This window comes from Tubulanus polymorphus, chromosome 2 (assembly GCF_964204645.1).
Source record: "Tubulanus polymorphus chromosome 2, tnTubPoly1.2, whole genome shotgun sequence".
Taxonomy (NCBI): domain Eukaryota; kingdom Metazoa; phylum Nemertea; class Palaeonemertea; order Tubulaniformes; family Tubulanidae; genus Tubulanus; species Tubulanus polymorphus.
Window position 1 is genome coordinate 28,787,751 of NC_134026.1, and position 22,218 is coordinate 28,809,968.

Here is a 22,218-nt window from a genome sequence, read left to right on the forward strand (position 1 = left end):
TCGCCTTCCACAAGTCTTACAACCGTCTGCAAAATGTTTCAGTTCTTTATGTCTGGCTAACGTGTACCAACACATATAATACGACGCAGTTGCCTAAAAACAAACACAATATGATATTCCCATCATAATAAACTTGTCAGAATAATGTACTATTTTATTTATCAAATGTCACGTCGAGTGTATTTGCCGACATTATAGATGGATGATACTCGTCGCTACCACATAGGAATTGGGAAACGTGTTGAATTCGCATTACGGGTAACTGGTGATGTGATCCAGGGTGACGGGAGGGGAGGGGTAAGATCCCCGGTGTGATAAATGTCTACAGCCGAAGATGATTGAGGCGTAAATATGGCCGCTGTGAATTTAAGCTGCTAACAAATTTTCTTGTCAACAATATTCAGAAATATTCATCGACACATTTTCGAGTATGCCGGTGTCTTATCGCTGAGATATTTCTAATTTCCATTTTCTTGCGTCGTGAGAAGCGATCAATTTCAACAGGTTGTTGTTGCATGTCGTAAATCGGATTCAATTTATAAGCGTACTTTATTTCTCTTCTAATTATTGGGTTCATGGGGAGTTGACGTACGATAGTCATTTTAAGTCGTTTGTCTTAATACCGGTGGAGCAAGAAACAGACATTTTCACGCAGTTTCTGCGCGTTCTAATTACCTCAATTTTTTTCTCAAGTCGATTAAAGTTCATGGGGAAAAAGTCGTCAAGGATAATGGAATTAGATCTTAATGGAGATGTCAGAGAACATCACGAAACTGTCAAAGTATATAGAATGTTGGCTGCAGTGTTGATAGTGTCGCATTACGGGGATGATCGTAGGAATTTTCACTCACCCGGAAATGAAATCGTTCTATAAACGAATTGAACGGATTATAGAAGTTGGTCCTGAGCTTGCCTTTAGCTGAAACTAGCGCCCGTGGATTATATATGTAAGCCAAATTTGGCGTTCCTGTCGATTTGTAGTACTTTTTGAATGTCGGAGCGTTTTTCGCCTTCTTTTCGATTTCCAATACGCACGAGTACAGACCTTTCTCACACGCTCTTTTCACCTTCGATTCCATAACTTTCAGGGATGGCGATGGAAAGTGGTTTGCAAATTCCTGGAAATTATTTACTTTAAGTCATTAAAAGCATAGATATTCCATTCCGTAATGAAACCAGCGAACAGGAGTGGATTTAGGGGTGGTCTCGGAGGTCAGGACCTCCATCCCATCAAGGCTGCCCTTTTTGTCAATTTAGAAATTGTAAAAACCTGCAAATTTGACGCTGGTCGTCTCGGAAATTACATCTTTTAGGGTGGGTTTCTTCAAAAATATCTGGCTAACCCTAAATGGAGGGATTCCGATTGGCCTTGGACCCCGGCCTACCAATTTTCCTAGATCCACCTGGTGAGGAAAGACTACTTCATGATTGAGAATCACTAAATTTTTTTGCGTCAGGCCTATCTCTTTCTGGTACACAGAAAGTTGCATCGCGATTTGCAGAAATACAGTAATCATACCAATCAGACACATCTCAGAATAGGAATTTAATTACACTATGATCGTAGCATCCCTTCGGGGAATTGAGAATTTACCGCATAAACTCACTCGTGGCTTTTATCGGGGGGAAATCATCGCTAGAATACTAATTAAAAACGAGATGGGAATACAATTAACAACATTTTTGTTCTTCTATGACACGTGAGAAACACATGGACTCGGCATTAATGAACTCTGTTCAATCGAATATTTTCAGTTATATCGAATAATATTTTCTTCGTAAGATTTCAGATTGTTCTTGTGCTGATTGCGATTTTCTATAAAATCAATGGATCTTGAGAATGAGTATTATTCTAGTATTTCACCACGGTAACGGTCATACCCCAGTTCAAACACGTCATCGCTTGCTCTCCACTATAACGCGGCATATATTTTGTAGAAACTGGCAATAAAACGACGGGTATCATTTTCTGATTTATAAGAATTGTTTCTTCATATGGAATGTGACCGTTACATTATCGCACAGAAATGATTTAGATCGTAATAATGGATCTATATCATATATATGTATATATGTGTATGTGGTTTTTGCAAGAAATTTCCATTACGTGTTGTTGTGATGGCTATGTACGTATTTTTTTGGATAATTTGTTATATTTCTACCCAGTTTACCGGGACCTACCCCGTATTACACAGTGCTGGAAGCCAATGCACTTTTGAAGGTTCTGCAATTTCGAATGTCATTGCTTGGGGTTGACATTGCGATGAGAAAATGTGTGGTGTGGATTTGATGTTATTACTCGAAGCAATAAATTTTCTATAATCACATTTTAATCATCCCGGATTATCTTTTCAAATCACTAACACCTGAAGGGATGTGTAACGCGTGAACGTTTAGATTGCTAACTGCACCTCTACTATTAGCAGCCCTACCTACGTACCCCATATTTCGCTGAAGGTTGCGGGGGAGGTTTTATATCAACGCCATTTTTCTGGGCTTCTTCCTTCGTGAGAAAGTATTTGTCAATTTCGTGATATCGTTGATCCACTCCATTGTACTTGTGATTACCGAGAAACCATGCAACTCGCAATATCGCCTCAGCAAAGTCCTGCTTTGAAAGATGTTGAATAACCAAATTAGGATCTTCCGCCGTGGTTGACAGGGACGCCTCAATTTCACCTGTGTTCGATTTGATGTAATCCTGCATGGATAATTAGTACCGATATGCAATCAGAAGAATGTCGTCCAAATTATCATAGCCTTTAATTGAGGAAGTCCGAGAAGTAGTTTGAATATTCAAATAAGGCCCGGCCTGACCCGGCCTACGCTCAATTAGGCTAAAACTCCGTTAGAGCCTGTAAGTTGTGTATAAGTTGATTACACCTACCTTTGCCTTGTTCATTATGTCCGACAAAGCAATAATATTTGGTAGAATTACAACATTAACCAAGATGAGCACGTTGATTTTCATTTTCTTAATTTTTCTTACATTTTTTTGCAATTCCCTTGACTCTTAAAGAAAACCGTTGCTTTTCGTTGCATGTAACCTAGCGATAGGTCAGAGCGACTTGTTTTTGTTGAAAAGTGTGTGAATTAAACGAATTCATGAACCTGTCATGGCGATAAGTAAGAAAATGGAAACAAATCTGTCTGACGACTGTGGATAACTGACGAATGACGTACTTAGGAAATGAAATGTCGCATTAGCCTTTAAGACGTCTGAAGTGAAACGAATGCGTTTACCGAGGCCAGTTTACAGATAAATCGACCATCACATCGCATTAATTCCTGGATACATTTGGTGACATATCCCAATATCCCCATCAATCCGCATTGGACTAACGATTTCCGTATTGCTAGTATTACTGGACATACGTACACTTTATAGAATAAATAGTCAATGGGATGTCATTAGTCGCCAGTGTTACTGCGGTTTTATAAATTAAACATTGACCAGATTGCTGATAATTGTGAACTGTTTATTTTTCTTAAGCCACAAAGTTTTATTCCAAAGTTCAAATTTGATGGGAATTAATCAAGAACAAAGTACGGCAGGTAGAAAGGACAAATAGGACACATTCCCACGAAACAACTGGTCCTTTATAATGAACTTTGCTTAGAATTTGATAAGATTAATGCACCTTAAACGAAAGACTGACCACAAAATCTGATTAAGATAGAGTTGAAAATGTATTAATCATTGGCGCCAATATCGTCATTTTCTTCATATCTGTCTGGTCAATTAAAACCTGTTGCTCGAAGGCTTACTATGGTACAGTGTTCTAAATTGGATACGTATTATCCGATTTCTTACACGGTGGCGTATTATCAACACGATTTGATGATAGGAGGTGATTTTTCCAGCGGAAGGGAAAAATCGCCACGAGTCACGATGCGTGATGGTCGTGACACACGTAGCTGGATACGTTTTTCAGGTTAATAAGAAAGAAATGTGATTGACAAAATGAGATTTTTCTTTTCGACTATCATTTTACACTCATGAACCTTGGCGATGGTTCGTTTGCTTTTTATCAATGCTAGAAGAACCACGCGCCCTATTCTTTATCCCCTGTTTCTTGTGTGATGTAAAACCGCACAAAAACGTTAGAATTCCATTCCTTTTGAAAGGTAAGGATTACTGTGGTAATGGCATCCAAGACCTCATTCTCGACAGGTCAGCTTTAATTCTTTTTGGATCAACGCGCCATCAATTTTTTAGCATGTTCTGTCTCAGGGATTTAGAACTTCCTCTTTGAGCGCACATCAAAGTTAAAAACCATCAGAAAAAAAGATGTAACGTTAAATACTACAAAAAGCTTTACGATGAAAATAGGTACAACTAGTATTTCTTAACTTTAATTTCCCATGAAGCGGTTCAAGCATTCAGAAGCAGATCATTGACAGATGATTTTCTAGGTTACAACTTTTTTTTACAAGTGTCTCTATTATCTGCCAACCGCCGCATTTCATCTGACGAACTGTTAGATGATTCTTGTTATGAAATTTTGATGGTTCTAGTTTTCATGAGAAAACACATAATTATCATTCGGTTTTGGATGTATGTACGTAAGCTTAAAACTACACTTCTTATGTATCAATCAGGCATAAGTAATTTCTAACAATAATGGTATATGGGACTGTGATGAGTTTCAGGTGTACCAAATGGAATTGGATGAGAGACTCGTGCTTGATAAACTATACGTAGGAGTCTCTGCGAAGCTAATTCTTATTCGCGTATCAGAGCCGCCTTCCGCCCGTAGGTACGTACGCAACACCAGCGTCTCATAATCGAGATCAAAATCAACAGATTCCCAGCAGCAGACATTCTCGCTCTTGTAAACGTAAGAAAATGAAAAATCGGATTTACATCTATGACGGTAAGTAATTCACCGCAAGCCGATGTTTAAGTCTTCGTTAATCTTTTTGAGTTCAGTTTCCAATCATTAGGACAGTAAAGTCAATCATGAAAAAATTATAGATACATTTTGAGGATGTAAATATGATTATGGATTTCATGACGGTGCATTGCCTATCATAATAGTAATATGATATGTACATCGTTACTTCATTCCATTTACGTATCCGGTTTTTTTACCGCAGTCGAGAACATATGATACCAATCTGTATAAATGGATATTACTTCAATTTTCTTATTAGATAAAATCTATCCGATGGTGTGAGTTGTGTGTTTATGCAGTACTGTGAAACAATGACACAATACCCGAGTATTTCTTGCGTCAGACCTCGTAATTTTATGTACTTGTAATTGCGATAGATTTTGAAGCAATAAATCAAGGTTTGTGCGTTGATAGACCGATAACGTAAATCGGTTTACTGTAATCATATTTACGCAGGTACAGTCACAGGTTTTTTCGGTTAATGATTCTACCAATCTTTACGCCTTCTGGTAAAATCAAAAATACTATATATTTTTGGTATCTCATAATGTATGACATCCTCCATTGAATGAATAATTAAATAGAACTGTGTACTAACTGAGGTTAACTACAGAAATGAGCCCAAACGAGATATTTTCCTCATCTCGCGCCGCAACTTTATGGCAGGGCACAAGTGGTTCTTTATATCTTATTTAGATGTAATGTATCTTTTGCGTGACGAAGATGAGTTTGAATTTAGTAGTCGAGTATCTGTCTGATTCAATATTTAAACATGTTTTTGTAAATAGACTATTACGAGGAGATCAGATCACACCACACCATCAGATCACGTTGCATAAACACAACTAAAATAACGTCTGCAATACGATAAACGTTTTTCTTTATTTCTCATATTTCTCATATTATGGGATAGTTTTGAGTTAATATCAGTCTTATTCTATTCCTAAAAAAGTTATCCTTGTTGCGTTGGTTTCTTGTTTCAAATCCAATTTAACGCTGTCTTATTTTCGTTTTGTCGATGTTCCATCGATTCTGAATATGTGTATAAATTCTGTTTATAGAGTAAACTTCACTGAATCCTTCGTTTTATCTCTGTATAAAACTTAATACTCTAACGGAATTCCACCAGCTGTTTAATCCAGATATCGGACAAGATTACACAGGCTTGATTACTTACAGAATTTTGATTGGAATTCACGCGCATCTATCGTTAATCCAGGGAGATCTACTAGAGAGCGAGATTAAATACAAAAGCAACTCGATGAACTCTTTATTTGAGCCAGTAGTAATTCAATTGAAAGAAGTAACACTTGAATTACAACCTCTCCGGAAAGGGGATGAAATCATGAAATACACGCGGCACCTTCACCATACGTACGATGACCCGTGTTTGGTAAATGGACCATATTCTCCGTGATAAAACTTAAAATGATATTTCATTTCTAAGTCTCATCATAATTGTTCTTGTTACAGATCTAAATCTGTGCCATATGGTCGATAATTGGTAACTCGGCTTATAAACAATTACGTAAGATCCATCTATAATAACATGGAAACACATTAAACATGCATGTAGCGCTAATTATGGAGAAGGTTAAACTGCTATCGTTACAACGTTCGAGAATTATGAATAAGAAGCCACAAAAACATATCTCTAAAACAAAAAGGTTCAGATAACGATATTGAATGGAATTTCATTTTGCATATTCGATGACATTTTTCGGTCACATTCGTCACAATATGACGCAAAATCCGTTCGGAGAATTGGCCTTTTTAGAAAGGGGTAACATTTTCCGCACCAGTCTCACGTATAAACGGATGATTAGTTTTTCATGTTATTCATATTGTCGAAGGATCAAAATACAGAAAACCTAAGTTGTCTTCGAAATGTCACACACTGCAAAGGTTTCCATGTCACAGATAACAACTAATTGTTCTATTATTTTTATCAGAGGGAAATAGAGGGTAGTCAGTAGTCAGGGCACTAGCTGTAAACCTCCTTCAAATCATGTTTTTATTTTTCTTATGAATGAAGTGAAATCATCCGAATGTTTTTCAAATGTACGATTCAGATGAACTTGTAATAGGCTAAAATGCTATTGGCTGTGAGCTCTGTAGCGCGAGATGACTTTTTTCAACCTGTGCCCAACCTGTCGCTTTGGGTTATGGATAATTTAGAAACCAATTAGTGAATACTGTTCGGCATAGGATTTGGAATATGATTGTCAAGAACGATACAAGTGACATTCGATAGCTTGTGGCTACGATTCTCGTTAGAATGTGACGGCTGACCGATTGACCTTTAATCATCCTGTCATGTTTGCTCGGCGACTTGGTGGCTGAAATGGTAGATGCGCCACTAGTCGTTTCCTTCATTCGGCTTTTATTCATCGCATGTAACTATCACGAATTTTACGCTTCGACTAATACACTGAGCTTTCAGTTCCAGCTTAGTTGAAATTGTTTACCCAACCGCAGTACTGATGAAAGAGTAATCATTCATCAAAAATGAACGTTCTTCTACGTGAGCTTTCAATTGGGCAATATATATCAAATTGCTTTTCGTTCTATATAAAGAATTACCACAATAGGCAAAATACTATAAATCTACATTTGAAACAGGGGAGCTCGATGTCACGGACTCCAATTATTTGATATCGGTAATGAAACACAGGGTCGTTGCGGCAACGCTTGTCATTGCGAATTAATTTGTGAATAGTCGAATGAACAAAATTCCCCCGCAGAAAATGGATTTAAATCGCTATTTATGAACACGTATGTAAATACAGTTTCTAGGCAGGCAGATTCTCAAACATACGAACAGGAACAGAAATTGATTGATATATGATTTAGAAATTCAGTACTCCGCACCTTCGTGTAAAGGATCGTACTTGATGGGTATTACAGATGTGAATTAAGCGTAAACGGATGCAGTAGGATTTTTAACAACTCTTAACCTGCTATAAGCGCATTATAACCGAGTAAGAAGGAGCGCCCCTCGAGCCGACAGACAATATTCCGTGGTTTTTCCCTTGATATCATTCATTGGTACATGTATTAGTTTATGATGAAGACATTATTTTCGGGTACGATTCAAGTCCACACGCTGTCATTAACTGCTGAGTTGTAAATCAACAGTCTTTTATCAGTCATTCTGCAGGCTGCCACGTATTCTCCTTATTTCCATCATATCGCACGTACCTACCTGTCGATGATTTTTCTCGAGATATTTTCCATGCAAATCGTCTTATCGGTTAGTTCATGGAACGAACACGTCCATCCCTCGAGGAGATATTCTTATACGTCTTGTAGACGTGTTGGTTGTTATACAACATAAGACAAGGAGGACTCCGACTGTAGGTGTTATTGCGCATCCACATATCTATTCATTGATTGATCGGTTTCTACGTTGGAAATACGATCAAAAGGAATATCATTCACTTTGCATTGTGTCATTAGGTTGGAAACCTCTCGAAATGAGCCTCTTTCCAACTAAAGAATTCTATTAGCCACGCGAAGCCATTGGAAATGCTTTTGCGTCACCGAAAATCACTTTCTCACGAAAATGCAACCTGAAATGATTTTTCATTTGTTTTTCGAAGATTACGAAAGATTGTTTATCGACGTAGAAAATTTTTATAAGAAAATTTTTGATTGAATCTAATCGCGTATCCCGCGGCATTAGCTCGGGTTCATAGATTCACGTTAACAACAGGGGCGCGTGATATCTATCGATCAGCGATACAATCGACACGTGCTGACTAAAGGTTTCCGCTGGATCTCACAAAGGACGTAGAATAAAGTTCATTTAGGCTAGATTTATTTTTCCGTCTGAAGTTCTGAAAACAGTACCGTATACATAATATATACTTATGAGTATCACAGCCGGCAGAAATTGTCAGAAAAAAGACCGGGCCTCAAGAGGAATTGAATTGACTAATACCTGAATCGTTTAGTCCTACGTTCAAACGATGTTAAATAATGCAGTTTGCGGCGTTCTGAAATAGTCCCAAAGTGGTTTCTCCCGTGAATGAGATATGTAATTTTCCGAGATTGTTTTAACGCCATGTGCTATTCGGATGAATTATTAATAATTTTACAGCAGAATATGACAGTCAAACACGAAACTTCTAAATTACTCATGCAGGCAGTATATCTATAAATTCATCAAGCGACCATACAATTTGTAAAAATTCTGCCGTGATAGGTATTCAAAATGAATTGTTTCTTTTGATGTCCATTCTGTCGCTGTGTTTTTGCAATGTACACGAAATGTTGGACTGGGCAGTCGATCAAACATCATCTGACTACATTGATCAATATCTGTAAACATTACTACGGATGAATTAAGAACGGGTTTGAATGAGTACGTCTTAGTCGGAATAGTTTGATATCCCCTGGAGATTTGATAAACTGGTATAACAGTGGGTAGTCTTCTGAATTTGACGCTTTCACAACGCGTGTACAGTCATCAAAATGCTTCTGACTGAACTTAGAACATCGACTCTGCCCTCAATTAATTATGTTTATTAGTTACAAATACAAGCATAGTGTTTGATATTACATTATTATGATACAGTATAATAGCGCACCTGCTCCAGTCCCTGACTATTTATTAGTGACTGATTTACTGAATATGTCGCAGCAACAAAATCTTCGATTTCTCGATACATGTCGTACTGGTAGCCGTACAGATATTTGCTGAAGACACACACGAAACAAAACAATTATTAGTTACTAGACATCGATATATCGTACACAGTCCTATCAGATTCCTATTTCCCCTTCGATAACGCACGTATTACTGATTTCGTGCGAAGTCAGTTCCGCGGTAAATGGTTTCCAATCGACAGACTTTGACGTATTTTATCAATTCAATCATCTTTGCTTGGAAGGGCAGTGATTCCCCGCCTCATCATTTCCAACAAATGATATTGAATGTTGATAGCGAGGAAATTCGTCAGTCCGATGAGTAGGAAGATGTTTGCGCGCGGAATACAGAAAATCACCGAACACAGCCTCGCCTCGCGATTACATCGTTTTGATAAAATGCTCAAATGTCGTCTTTATTAAACATCATTCCCAATCGGCAAAATATTGTAAATCGAAGGTTGAGGATGGTTTGTGTGATTTATAAGTTGTGTTTACGGAACGAGGTGAATGGGCCATTGATTATTGTTTGTAATGCTCTCACTTGTTTTTCGTGATGCGGAAGTTAAGTAAATAAATCCATTTCCCCTAGAATGAGATGAATGGATCCTATCAGCAGCCTACTACAATTTCTATCGTTTGAGCCAAAAAAAAATAAAATAAAATCCCCATCATAGAATGACCATACAGTATTACCACAGAGTATCAATGTATATAAACTATAAAGTATGAATCAGACGCATCTTTTAATTTTCAAATGAATACATTTTTACGGAAGCGATAAGGGGCCTCGAGATGTCGCGTTCCAACTCGACAAGTCGCCATATTTATGTCGACATATCGCGATATATCGCGTCAAGTCGACATGAATATGTCGACATATCGTGAAGTTTTTACGACAAATATCTCTTTTTCGCCCATTTTCCACGGATCAAGCCGTCATTTGAAGACACGTCTAAATGTAAGATGAGGACACCAGTGATATGACGACTGAGTTTCAAGTCGTCATGAATATTTTGACTTGTCGCGAAGAAAGTGGTCGAGAAAACGAAATATGTCGTCAAAACGTCACGATATGTCGACATATTCATGTCGACTTGACGCGATATATCGCGATATGTCGACATAAATATGGCGACTTGTCGAGTTGCAACGCGACATCTCGAGGCCCTTTATCGCTTCCGTACATTTTAGAGCCGAAGTAGCTACGTATCATGTCCCGCTAAATTTCCATTTTTTTCATAGCTTATTTTCATTAACATAAGAGATGTGGATATCTATTTTTGAAAATGACGTCTCTTCTCGACACTGAATTCAATTCAGATGAAATATCACGTTACAGAACGTCCGCACCGTTCGCCCGTCACACTAATTATTAGAATTCTAGTGGCATTCGATTATACATCGTGTTCAGGAAAAAACAACCCGCTCTATTCTTCGTTATTTTAGTATCCAGACTGAACTGGCGACATAAAATGCTATCAATATTTCATTGAAAATATCTTTCGAATGAATCGAAATTAGATTCGCGGTAGATATTTTCGCCGCCGACAATCGAATGGGAAATTTAATTAAATTTTGTGTAGTTTGGAATCACGCAGTCAGATATCGGGTTTACCTCGATCATTTTTTTCTGATAGATCTGTTCTGTTTTCGAAATAAGATGGCGATGAACTTAGTAGAATGGAAGAGTAGCCTGAATACACGTAGGGATTAGATAAGATTGAAATCCATTACATACAAATTCAAAAGATTAAAAACGATTTAGCAAGAATTAAAATGAAAAAAAGAACGCTGAAATACAAGACGTTTTGGAATATCTCTAGAGACCATTGTCATATATCATATTCCCGACGGTGTGGACGCTTTAACAATATGTGTTGTCATAATATGCATGTATCAGATTTTCTGAGAACTTAGTGTGATTTTTCTCGGTGTCGTTCTTATTTATTCAAGATGGTTCATGTTATTCAAGGCTTATCAGTTTAGACTGGGCATATCATCACCGGAATACAGTTCCGACAATGGCCGAGTTCAAGGTCAAATGAGTTCACATTCACGCCGACGTCACTTCCTAAATCACTGCATGGCGTTGATAAATGGGAATCAAACGGGCTGTTACCGTCTTGCATTGACGCATTGGCATATCCTGAAATTACTCGATAAAAAGTACCTTAAATAGTTAGAACGGTGGATGTGACGCTTAGTCCAGACGATCTTTACTGTCTTAGATGATCGTCAATGCGAACATAAACCGAGTGTTTTGCTCAATAACACCGGAAATCGTAAAATGCACGCTGAGATATTCTGCCAAACATAGATTATCTCGCAGATGAAATAAATATCCTCCAGTCGCAGCCAGGGGATGACAAAACTCTTCCCAACCGACGATTTTATGGAGCCGTTGATTTTTAAATACCGCGTTGTAAACGGATAAACCGAATGCGTTATTGGCACGTTATTGCTGCGGATTCGGTTTACGATTGATCAGTGAAATCTACCGACGAATTTAAATATTCGGTAGAATCGTACTGCCAGGTGATCGCCGTGCCCGAGGGATTTATAGGGCCAATGAGACATTCTAAAATATCTAAAATTCTTTTCGGAGGAGAAACTTTCAATCTGTTGCCAGTTAAATCGTGCAGATCTAATTTGACATAGAAAAATTCGCTCGATTCTTACCGGGCTTTAAATTGTTTTGAGACGCAAAATAGGTTCTAAACGCCACCACATTTCGGTTACTGATGATTTTTCGAAATTCTATCCGAAAAACAACAAAACAGAAAAAACGAAAGAAAGAAGAAGGTTTAAGATAAGATGATCGCAGCAAGTTGCTTTATGGTGATACGACATCAAGATGCTTAGAAAAATATCGGAATGGTAAAAGAAATGTATAGCACGTAATTTGAGAGATTGCTGATTCGTATTGTTTGCAGTAGGAGGTGAAATGTGGAAGTTGCGTGGTCCAGTAATTCCAAACGCAGAATCTCATCTACTGTTCCCCTCGTGAATATCAAATGGAAAGAGTCATGTTGCAAAAAATTAAGCAGACAATGCGATATGGGTATAGTTTTTACAATGTCATTTCGTCACTAGAGGAGTAAATAAACCGTATAGAATTCTAATCGGGCATCTCGACTTACATTGTCATAGGATATCTAACATTTTCCATCCAGGTCTAATGAAATAGCAGTAGCATATTAAAGGTGTGATAATCCGATTTTGAGTTCTTTGTACAAGCTTTCAATGATTCGCTGAAGTCTCGATGTCTTAAAATAATCTTCCAGATAATATTCAAAATCGTGGCCCAAGTCCGATATACGACATTATAGTGCAACGTGTAGAGATACTTTTGGAGTAAATCGGGGAATTAATGCGCAAGCTGAAACATAAACGCGTAGATAATATGGAACTAAAAGAAGTTCCATGAAAATAGATGGTTGATTGGGGATCCATATTCTACAGCTGATGACACGCGGCATCTTACATACTAGGGTGACGACTCCACAAGACGGTTGACAGGTAGACACCCTCAGTAAGGTGAAAACTGTACCGGACGGTTGACGATAGGCCCCTCACGCCACTTAGGTTCCGTGTGGACTCGTATACCAATCGTCTTGTCTTCTGTTTCGAGGACATCTTTCACCTAATTAATTATTCCAAAAAATCAATTAATATAATATTTCATATCATTTCATTATATACTAGCAGGAAACTCAGGTTGGTTGATGTGGAGACATACACATCAGTGGAGACACATACAGCAGCGTCACATGTTTTTAATATCAAATGATATATTCATGTTCCTTAACAGAGAAATTAATATTCAAATTGGTTCCCCTAACCTCTATCTCTAAAAACCTAACCTTAGCCACAATCATTCACATTTTAAACTATGCTAAAAACCTTCCTAAGGTTATTTAGGACCAAAGATTTGTCACATCAACATAAAAAAAATCCACCCTTCGACCAATTTGAATATAAGGAATATTATATTTGAATGTTATATATACATGTGTGCCTTTTTTGTGTTTCGAAATGCCAATATCATCCAAATCATCCGCAACTTCATAATACGCAATGGATTTATGAGAGACAATGAAACTTATAATAATGATAATGATAATTTTATCTTATGAACACAAATAGCAGTTAAAGGGGTGGAAAAACTGTCATACTTCAGTTCTGGTTGACGGGTTGACAGGTGGCCACCTGTTCTCATAGTTAACTTTAGGTGTCGACTGTCAACGGTCAACTGCTGTGAACACTGACCGAATAACGCAGTGTAACTCTAAACGCGCACTATAATGTCGTATACTGGACTAGCGCCAAAATCGTTTGTCGAATCTATGAACATAAGATCAAACCAAGAAACTTTTAGCAAAAATCTCTATGCTTTTTCCATAGCCTATAACCGTGTGCACGCAGTTCTTTTGGTCGTGGATACCGGTAATTGTGATGTAAAAAAGGAAACGACAGCACACAGCAGCTTTAATCTACGATATAGTCAGCGGAGAACTGAACCAATGATCGAAATGAGATAGTAGCCATTATATCATGTACTACACCACTATTTAGCCAGGTTTTATGCGGATTTGATAGATAAATTAATGTTACAACACCGAGTAAACAGCTTTACTATCAACTATAACCAGTACATTGTATTAATCGAATAACATCATTTAGTGTCCAGATACATGCTGTTTTGCGTGCCACGGCAGTATTTCTTCATAGCCGAATGAGGGAATTTCAGTGAGAGTAAACACGCTATATTTATTGTATGCTGGGAATTTTGAAGAACAACACATTGAAATGATGTTTACGGAATAGCTAATAACGAATTGTACTTGTTGAACTCAGTACGTACTTTGATAAAGTTTGCTTAAACAATGTGAAGACGATCAACCGGTACAACAATGATGTGACAAAATAGACGAGTTATAAATGAGATAAGATACTGCTTGAATCTGCAAGCATGCGAAAAAGCGTCCAAAGAGTGATGGTGGCACCAAACTAATTATTGGCTATATTAGAGGTCATTTATATCTACGGACCATTACGAAGCTTATGCGCTTGTGAGATGTGGACAAAATGGAAGCTGGACCGTCGTTCAGTATTGTAAGACGACACACATGGGAAATCTGGACGCTTAATATCATAACGCATTGGAATATTTTTACAAGGTTATGTCACTAGTCACCAGTGATTTACAACTCACGATTAGTGGAATTGCAGATAACGCCGCGTTGAGATGTTTCGGTTTTATTATCAGGATTTAAAAATCTTATTTCGTTGTAATCAATACAGTCTAGTGTAACAGAATCGTTACGACGTTGTGACTCTGTAAATAGAAATAGTTAATTTCCAATTTGAATCATACGTTACGTAATTCATTTTGCAATGTTTAATCAGTTTCCCGTAATACGCAGGTAAATTTACTAGGTACAGTTTGCAGAACGTCTATAAGTGACGACCGGGATTCCGGTGAAAAAACGGCGGGGTATGTTTTGCATGTTTTCGCTCGTTCCGTGTCCAAATACAATGATAGATTGATTCAATAAAAATACGTCGCTTGAAGTTGCACGTTCGGTGAAACTCGATTTGATGACTTCAACACGAGACAAGAAATATCAGGCCGAGTTTCTTTACGTGTCGTCAACGTGTCTCTAACGCGTAGTCACATTTCTTTCCGCAGAAATTTATATTTGATCAAACGATCAAACGTCAGCTACTGGATTTCATATGCATGAACAATGTTCGCATAAACCAGGCGACTCTTACAGCAGCGCTGAGGCTTATACAACAACATCCCTCACTCGTCAGGGTATTTACTTTACAGTTTCGCTTATGAGGGACGTGGTCGTCGACTTAACCGACTCGTATTTCCAGTGGCCCTGGGGGATACAAACACACAAAGTTCATCAATATTAGTTGCTGGACATTGCCCATATGTCATGAGTGGGAAAAATCGTGAAAATACTGACATCTTGGATGCATCGGGATCTGTATTACGCAGCAGCGGGACGTCATTTACTTTTATTACGAATTTTCCTAGCTATCAATATCAAAGCCACTAGCCGGTCCGCAAGAACCTAACCTGCATGAAGAAAAAAAGACATTCAAAAATAAGAAAATAGGGGTGAGCACTGATATAGCTCAACGATGCCGAGCTTTCTGAAACTTGAGTTTACCGTGGTGTGTACGAATTTCTAGTTACGAGGAAAAGAATAACGCGTTTAACGCGTGACTAGCGGTTCGTACAGACGATCGCATCTCTCGATCTAATCCTCGCGATTCAATTGATTCCAGTGTGATTTATGGCCAAACTCTGGATACGTTTTGTTTAAACTCGTGGTCATATATAGGTAACCCATTCACCATCGGATTAATCAATCTTCGTCAAATGGAAACAGCACTTTTAATCTAATGAAGTTCGCTACTTTTACCTAGACGACGATATAAAGCAAGTGAATTGTGGAAAAATAGACTGCTGTTTGCAATTCACTGGATATCTAATCGTGGTTGGAAATTTAATTTGGGAACAATTCTAATTTTCTTGCATCGCATAAAACTAGCAATTTACATCGGCGTATGCGAGTGTTGAAAATAATTACTTTTTTCAACAGGCTCCTAAATTTCCGCCGTGGATTTTTAATAATGAAGTTAAAAGGTCTGCGATGGAAAGTTGCGTAGCGATAGAATCACGTGGTTACTGTGTGTCGCTCCAGACTGCGGCGGCTACTGTGGCACTATAAGTAACATCGTAATGGATAAATGATCAATAACAGCGAGATGAAGAGAACGAATATTCTTCGACAAACGCCAATGATGCGATAGAATTTGAAAGGATCCTTGTTCTTCAAAGATTAAAGATATGCACGCAATACCGTACGTTGATCGGACGCCGGCCTGTAGGGAACTCTTTACAGAATTTCATTAAGGACAAGGGAATAAAGTTATAGCCTGGGTAAGTCAATTAAGCAGTTGGAATGTTCTATAAAACGAGGTTCTACGACGTTTTATATGATAGTAATCCAATTATTTGGACAGTAAGAAAAAACATGTTGTCAGCAGATCAGGTCAAGGTTGTCTCATTTTTCGCAGACAGACAACGTAAATCGTATTAGTAAATGATTTACTGGCAGTAACCGAACATCATCTGTCGGGATTAGTAATTATTACAAACTCGCTATATTTGTGTCTTCTGTCAAGTTGTAAGAATTAGAAATTTACATCTTTTGAAAGTCAGGCCGTACGAATGTCAACACATATTGGATGTCATTTACAAGCTGCTCACTGAAGTAAGAAGCCAAGGTCGACAGCCATTTCAACGTTCAATATGACGTATGAGTAATGTCCGTGCATCTCCTATAGAATCGTCCATTTTGTACATTTCGCTCCAGAATTGTGTATCTAAATACATATACTTCTCAATTTGTGTAAAAAAGCATTGTTTAAGTATGTAAAGATACGTCGAATTCGATGTTGTTGTGATGTTATAGTCACGAACACAGTGCGCTGGCGCAATCAAACGAATTTCCTTCGTATTCTGCGTGACGAAATCGCGTTCGTTGTCGATGTAATTAACGAAGAAACGTCATTAAGTGTGAAACGTCAGGAGTGACTTGCCGTGACGGCAATATTTCTAAAACATTTCCAAATAATTTGCAACTGTTGCTTTTGTAGTACATCCAATAATATTTGAAATTGAAATTAATCGACATTTTCTTTCTTGAAATTTCACTTGCTATCTATACTTCATTCTAAGAAATATAGCACCGCGGTGTTTAACACATAATTAAAGATGTCAATAGCTGGGTCGTCACAAGTCGATTCAAGTAATTGATGTGTTTATCGTGCGTATCGTCTATATTTCAGGTGTATTACTTTTCAATTACTTATATACATTAACTTTGAATGAAAAAGTGAACAATTTCATGAATATTGATCCCGAGCTAGATGCAAATGCCGATTAAAAAGGAAGAAAGACGCACGAAATACCGTTAACTAGTAAAAAGTGATTTCTTTGATCAATAAATTGTTATTACGGAAAATAATACTCGATCAATCTCTGCCCCGATTAAAACGGTAACGGCCATCGGCGGAAACCTGATTCCTGGAAACGTAGGAATACAGGTTTACATCACAGCCACAAACAACATCGTTGTGTATAATCATGCCTTTGATTTATTTCTCGTAATCTTCAGCCCAATCGATTCACATGTGAAATATGGCGTAACACCGACTGGAGGAAGTTGTTTGGAAAAAAACTCGAATCGCTGATATAGAAAATGGAAATTAAAATTTTTCAGTTTTCTCTAAAGAATCAATCCATAATTAAGACATTGATTTGATGTTAAATGCGAAGCGGGGCACATATCATCATATTAACAATCGAATCCTCTGGGAATTCTTAAGCAAATGAAATGCAAACGAAAGTGATTTAATCGTAGAGATACGTGACTTAATTTCGAAATATTTGAAGAAGCTGTAAAGTATCTTTGTCAATATTGACTCAAACGCAAGTCAGTATTCTTTATGTAAATGGATGGTTGAGGTATCAGATTTTATTATCATTCTAAAAGCGCTGCCTCGCTGTCCTTGATATGTACATAAATGAAAACTCCTCTATCTAATGATAATTCCAATTCTCTCACCTCGCTTCGTCTTGCATAAACCACCATTACAACACAGCTTCAGGATTGTCCTCTTTTGTAATAGAAAACACTGAATATCACTCAAGCTAAACACAGCAGCAACGCCTTCTAATATTTCGTCCGTTGTCAAAGGTAACATCAATGTTCTACTGTGTGTATATGTATATATCTACCATGTTCCCTATCAGCAATGTAAATGAAGTGACATTTCGTGTAAATACAATTGTTTGTTTCTTTTTGCCTTTTCATAGGAAATTCCTAGAAAATGCATAGCAACATTGTCGAAACCATCGTGTTCCGTGAAACCTGACAATAAACATGAGATTCCATGGTCTTTGTTTTACGTAAATTACAACTCATGGATTGTAATATGAATAAAAATACGCTACCAGAAATTGTGGAAGAATGTGGGCAGACACATTCTAGACGTGTTTCGTTGTTTTTGCTTTACTACATTTATTACATCCCGAGGAAGTTCTATGAGAGGATTCATCAATAGGGCATCACGTTTTAGGATGTTCAGTTTGAAGTCTGCCTGCTCCAGTCCTGAAAATCTCTCGTCTTTATTGCTGACATCAAAGAAGATATCAATCGGCTTAATGCAACGCATGTGTGAAATGCTAATGAATACATTGGAATAAAGGAAGAATTACGTTACATTCTCATTAACTTTAAAAATGCTCCTTTTGCACTGGGAATAGTGCATCTTAGGAAAATTCATGCGAAAAAACATGTAACTCTGATTAATGAGAAGGGTACTCCGCGGGTTCCAAAAGAGAATGGCGTGGAAGTTCGAACTTCGGCAAAGTTGCCATAGAGACAGCATTGCAGGGTGAAGGTCGTGCTCCTCGTGCACGGGCGAAGAACTTTGCCCCATTTACAATTGAAGAGCCTGGTGAACGCGAGAAAAATATAACCTTCAAGGAATAGAGATGTCTTCAACTGATGGATGGATTATTAGATGGTTTGTCGCGTAAATTATCAGATTATGTAACACTCTGTTGCAGGGTGTGGACAATATTAAGTGTCACACTCTGTTACAGGTTGTGACATCGCCTGTACAATTCAACCGCAATAGAATTATGAATTGCTCTAAGCATAAATTCAATCTTGCTGACAAAAGCCCATCTAGAGTCTGCGGTGCTATGTGAAGGATGAAGAAATATGAGACGGAAAATAAAATTTGTGTAGTTTATCATCGCATGGTTCAGTACACTCAATTGAGTCGAATGTTGTCTTGTTTAGTATGATTTATTCGCGTATTTAGCTTATTGTCACCTGTAGGTTTTATTCGCGTCGCTGCCACTGTTAGAATACGTATCACCATGTTTAGTGCTCCCTGAGGTCTGGACTTTGCTCCATTTCACAATTAGTCATATCTACACTATACTCGATTCTTTTTCATCTATTTACATATCGGTTTCTCCGCACACAAATCAACGCAGCAATCATTTTTATATCATGCCCAGCTTGATCACTATTTGAACAAAATCAAATGAGTCTATTGAATGATACAGCATTTTTGCGTCTTTTTTCTCAAATAAAAGTTGATGTGGTGTGAACGGTGGAATTTATTGCGTGGATTATTATGGCATTGGTTTCGGTGCTAATTCCTGAAAGATGGTAATCGCGATAACCGCTACCTGAGGGGTAAAAAGACTCATGTTCTTAGATCTTCCAGTTTGTGTTTAATGTCGAGGAAAATAGTAATGCTAGATTGCTCGCGATAGAAACCTGAGATGATTAATAGCCATTGGGACGGCGAGGGTTACAGATCGTGAAAACGGTTCCGATTTTATCGCACGAAGACGAAAAGATGTCGGCTATCTATGGACACCGACACGCGTTTAGAAAAGACGTATTCCACACTTTGAGATGATTAACGATGATGATCCACAAGTCGCTAATGGTGGCAAGATAACTAATCGAGTGATCATTAATGACCTACGAGGCCAGATAGTTGCCCTTGTTATGCTGTAAACCTGTCGAAATATAGTTACTCATTAATTCACTTGTGTCCAATTCCTCTGTATTCTGAGAATGATATGTATCATCATGGACTGATGGTATAATTAGTAATATAACGACATGGAAATCAGGGCATGGACTGTAAATACAATAGCTCAGATGGATAGCATGTCTCAATTTTTGTTTTGCTTTTTTATTTACAGATGCAGTGGATAGTGACGTTTTATCCAATATATGGCTGCAGGTTGTTGGCGTTTGTTCCGGAAAGTAATTGAGCCTTTGTGCGTCCGGGAATACAGGTATATACAACCACCTAATTGAATAGATTGATACGTCGTGCGACCTTGACGCAGAGAATATGACGTCACTTGCTGATCTTTTAAAACAAAATAGTTCCGGAGGATTAAGGTTTAACTTCAGCGATGAAACAGCGATAGGAATATTTCTAGAAATGGACCAGCACCGACACTGGTTTGATAGAACCACAGAAATATTGCTAATTCTTGCTTATACTCTTTTGATAGTATTTGGAGCCTCCGGTAATGGATTAGTGTGTTTTGTGGTGGCCAGAAATCCTCATATGCGGACACCGAGAAATATATTCATCATAAATCTTGCAATATCTGATCTGACACTTTGTTTGTTTACACAGCCTTTTAATTTGGTAAAACTGCTTTTCAAAGAATGGGCACTAGGTGTATTTATGTGCAAGTTTGTGTCCATGGCGCAGGGGACAAATGTTTTCGTTTCGACGATTAGCATCACAGCCATTGCCTTAGATCGCTTCCAAGTAATCGTTTACCCGACTAAGGATAACATGAAGAAAGTCGGCGCCGCGGTTGCGTTAATTTGCATATGGTGGATTTCCCTCCTGATGGCCAGCCCATTACTGATATTCAGCCAAGTAGTACCATTTCCACCAAACACTGGTCAAATAAAGCTCTACGATGTTTGTATCGAGAATCTAGACTTATCGTACGCAAAAGGATCGTATTCGATCGCTTCAATGATCGTTCAATACATCGTCCCGATCCTCATAGTTTCGATCGCGCATGCAAAAATTTGCAATAAACTCAAATACAGAATGGTTAGTTCGCAGATGTCCGGATCGTTGACGTCACCGAATGCCATTCGAAAAAAAGAACGCGAAGCAAGACGCAAAAGAAGAACGAATATTCTTCTTTTAACGATAGCACTCGTGTTTGTATTGAGCTGGCTGCCAATTAACATATTGAACATCTTATTGGAATACAAGCCCGATACTTATCGCTACTTGGATTCTAAACTTATGTTCGCTATCTGCCATCTTCTCGTTTTAAGCTCGGCGTGTACAAACCCTGTCGTTTACGGATGGTTGAATGAAAACTTCAGGAAGGAATTTGTCAGCGTATTATGTTGTTCATGTTGCCGGAGGCTTCAAAGGATGCTTAAATCGCGCGATTCGCCCGATCGTCGAGAAAATCGACAACAGGAACCACAACGTACGTGTAACAACCCGGGACCTCGTATGACTGATGTAGCTTATACTTCGGCAAACACCAACGGTGCATCTTTGGTCGTTGTACTAGATAAACCAGCTCCCCTCGAAACTCAATCAGAAATCTGTCAGCCTGAATAACGCCCCGGAGAACTGAAAATTAACATCATTCTTACACGTGATTCGTAAGCGTATTCCGATGGAAAAGTTAACAGCATGATGATGTTTTGTCTGACTACATGCGGGATATTCGATAGTTACAATTTCTCTTTCAGTACCAAGCTTCAAAATAGCAAACGATACGATTCGAGAAATTCCAAAGCATTTCATTTTTGCGATGAAATTTTGCGTTACGTAAATAAACTGTAGAATCGAATCTACTTCAAGTCTCTATCAGTTAGGCACAGTTGGAAACGAATGGATTTTGAAATCGTTTTTAGAAATCTGTAATCGTTTAATATGAATTTTTATTTCAAATCTTTAAAGAAATAGATAATAGTCTCTCTTTGGCAAATGTCTATTTTTACGTGCCAATACGTGAGGTTAGTCTTTGTAAGAGCAAAAGCGA

At 38.0% G+C, this 22,218-nt stretch overlaps 1 protein-coding gene across 1 annotated transcript; it reads left to right on the plus strand.

Annotated features, from left to right (window-relative positions):
• The first annotated feature begins 20,531 nt into the window (after positions 1–20,531).
• LOC141899149 (neuropeptide F receptor-like) lies at positions 20,532–21,889 on the plus strand. Its single transcript, XM_074785305.1, has one exon. The coding sequence runs from the start codon at positions 20,532–20,534 to the stop codon at positions 21,789–21,791; it is 1,260 nt and encodes a 419-aa protein (XP_074641406.1). The 3' UTR covers positions 21,792–21,889.
• Positions 21,890–22,218: the final 329 nt, after the last annotated feature.

Bases quoted from the DNA above. Each gene is read 5' to 3' on its own strand.
- LOC141899149 (XM_074785305.1), top strand. From the start codon at position 20,532: ATGACGTCACTTGCTGATCTTTTAAAACAAAATAGTTCCGGAGGATTA.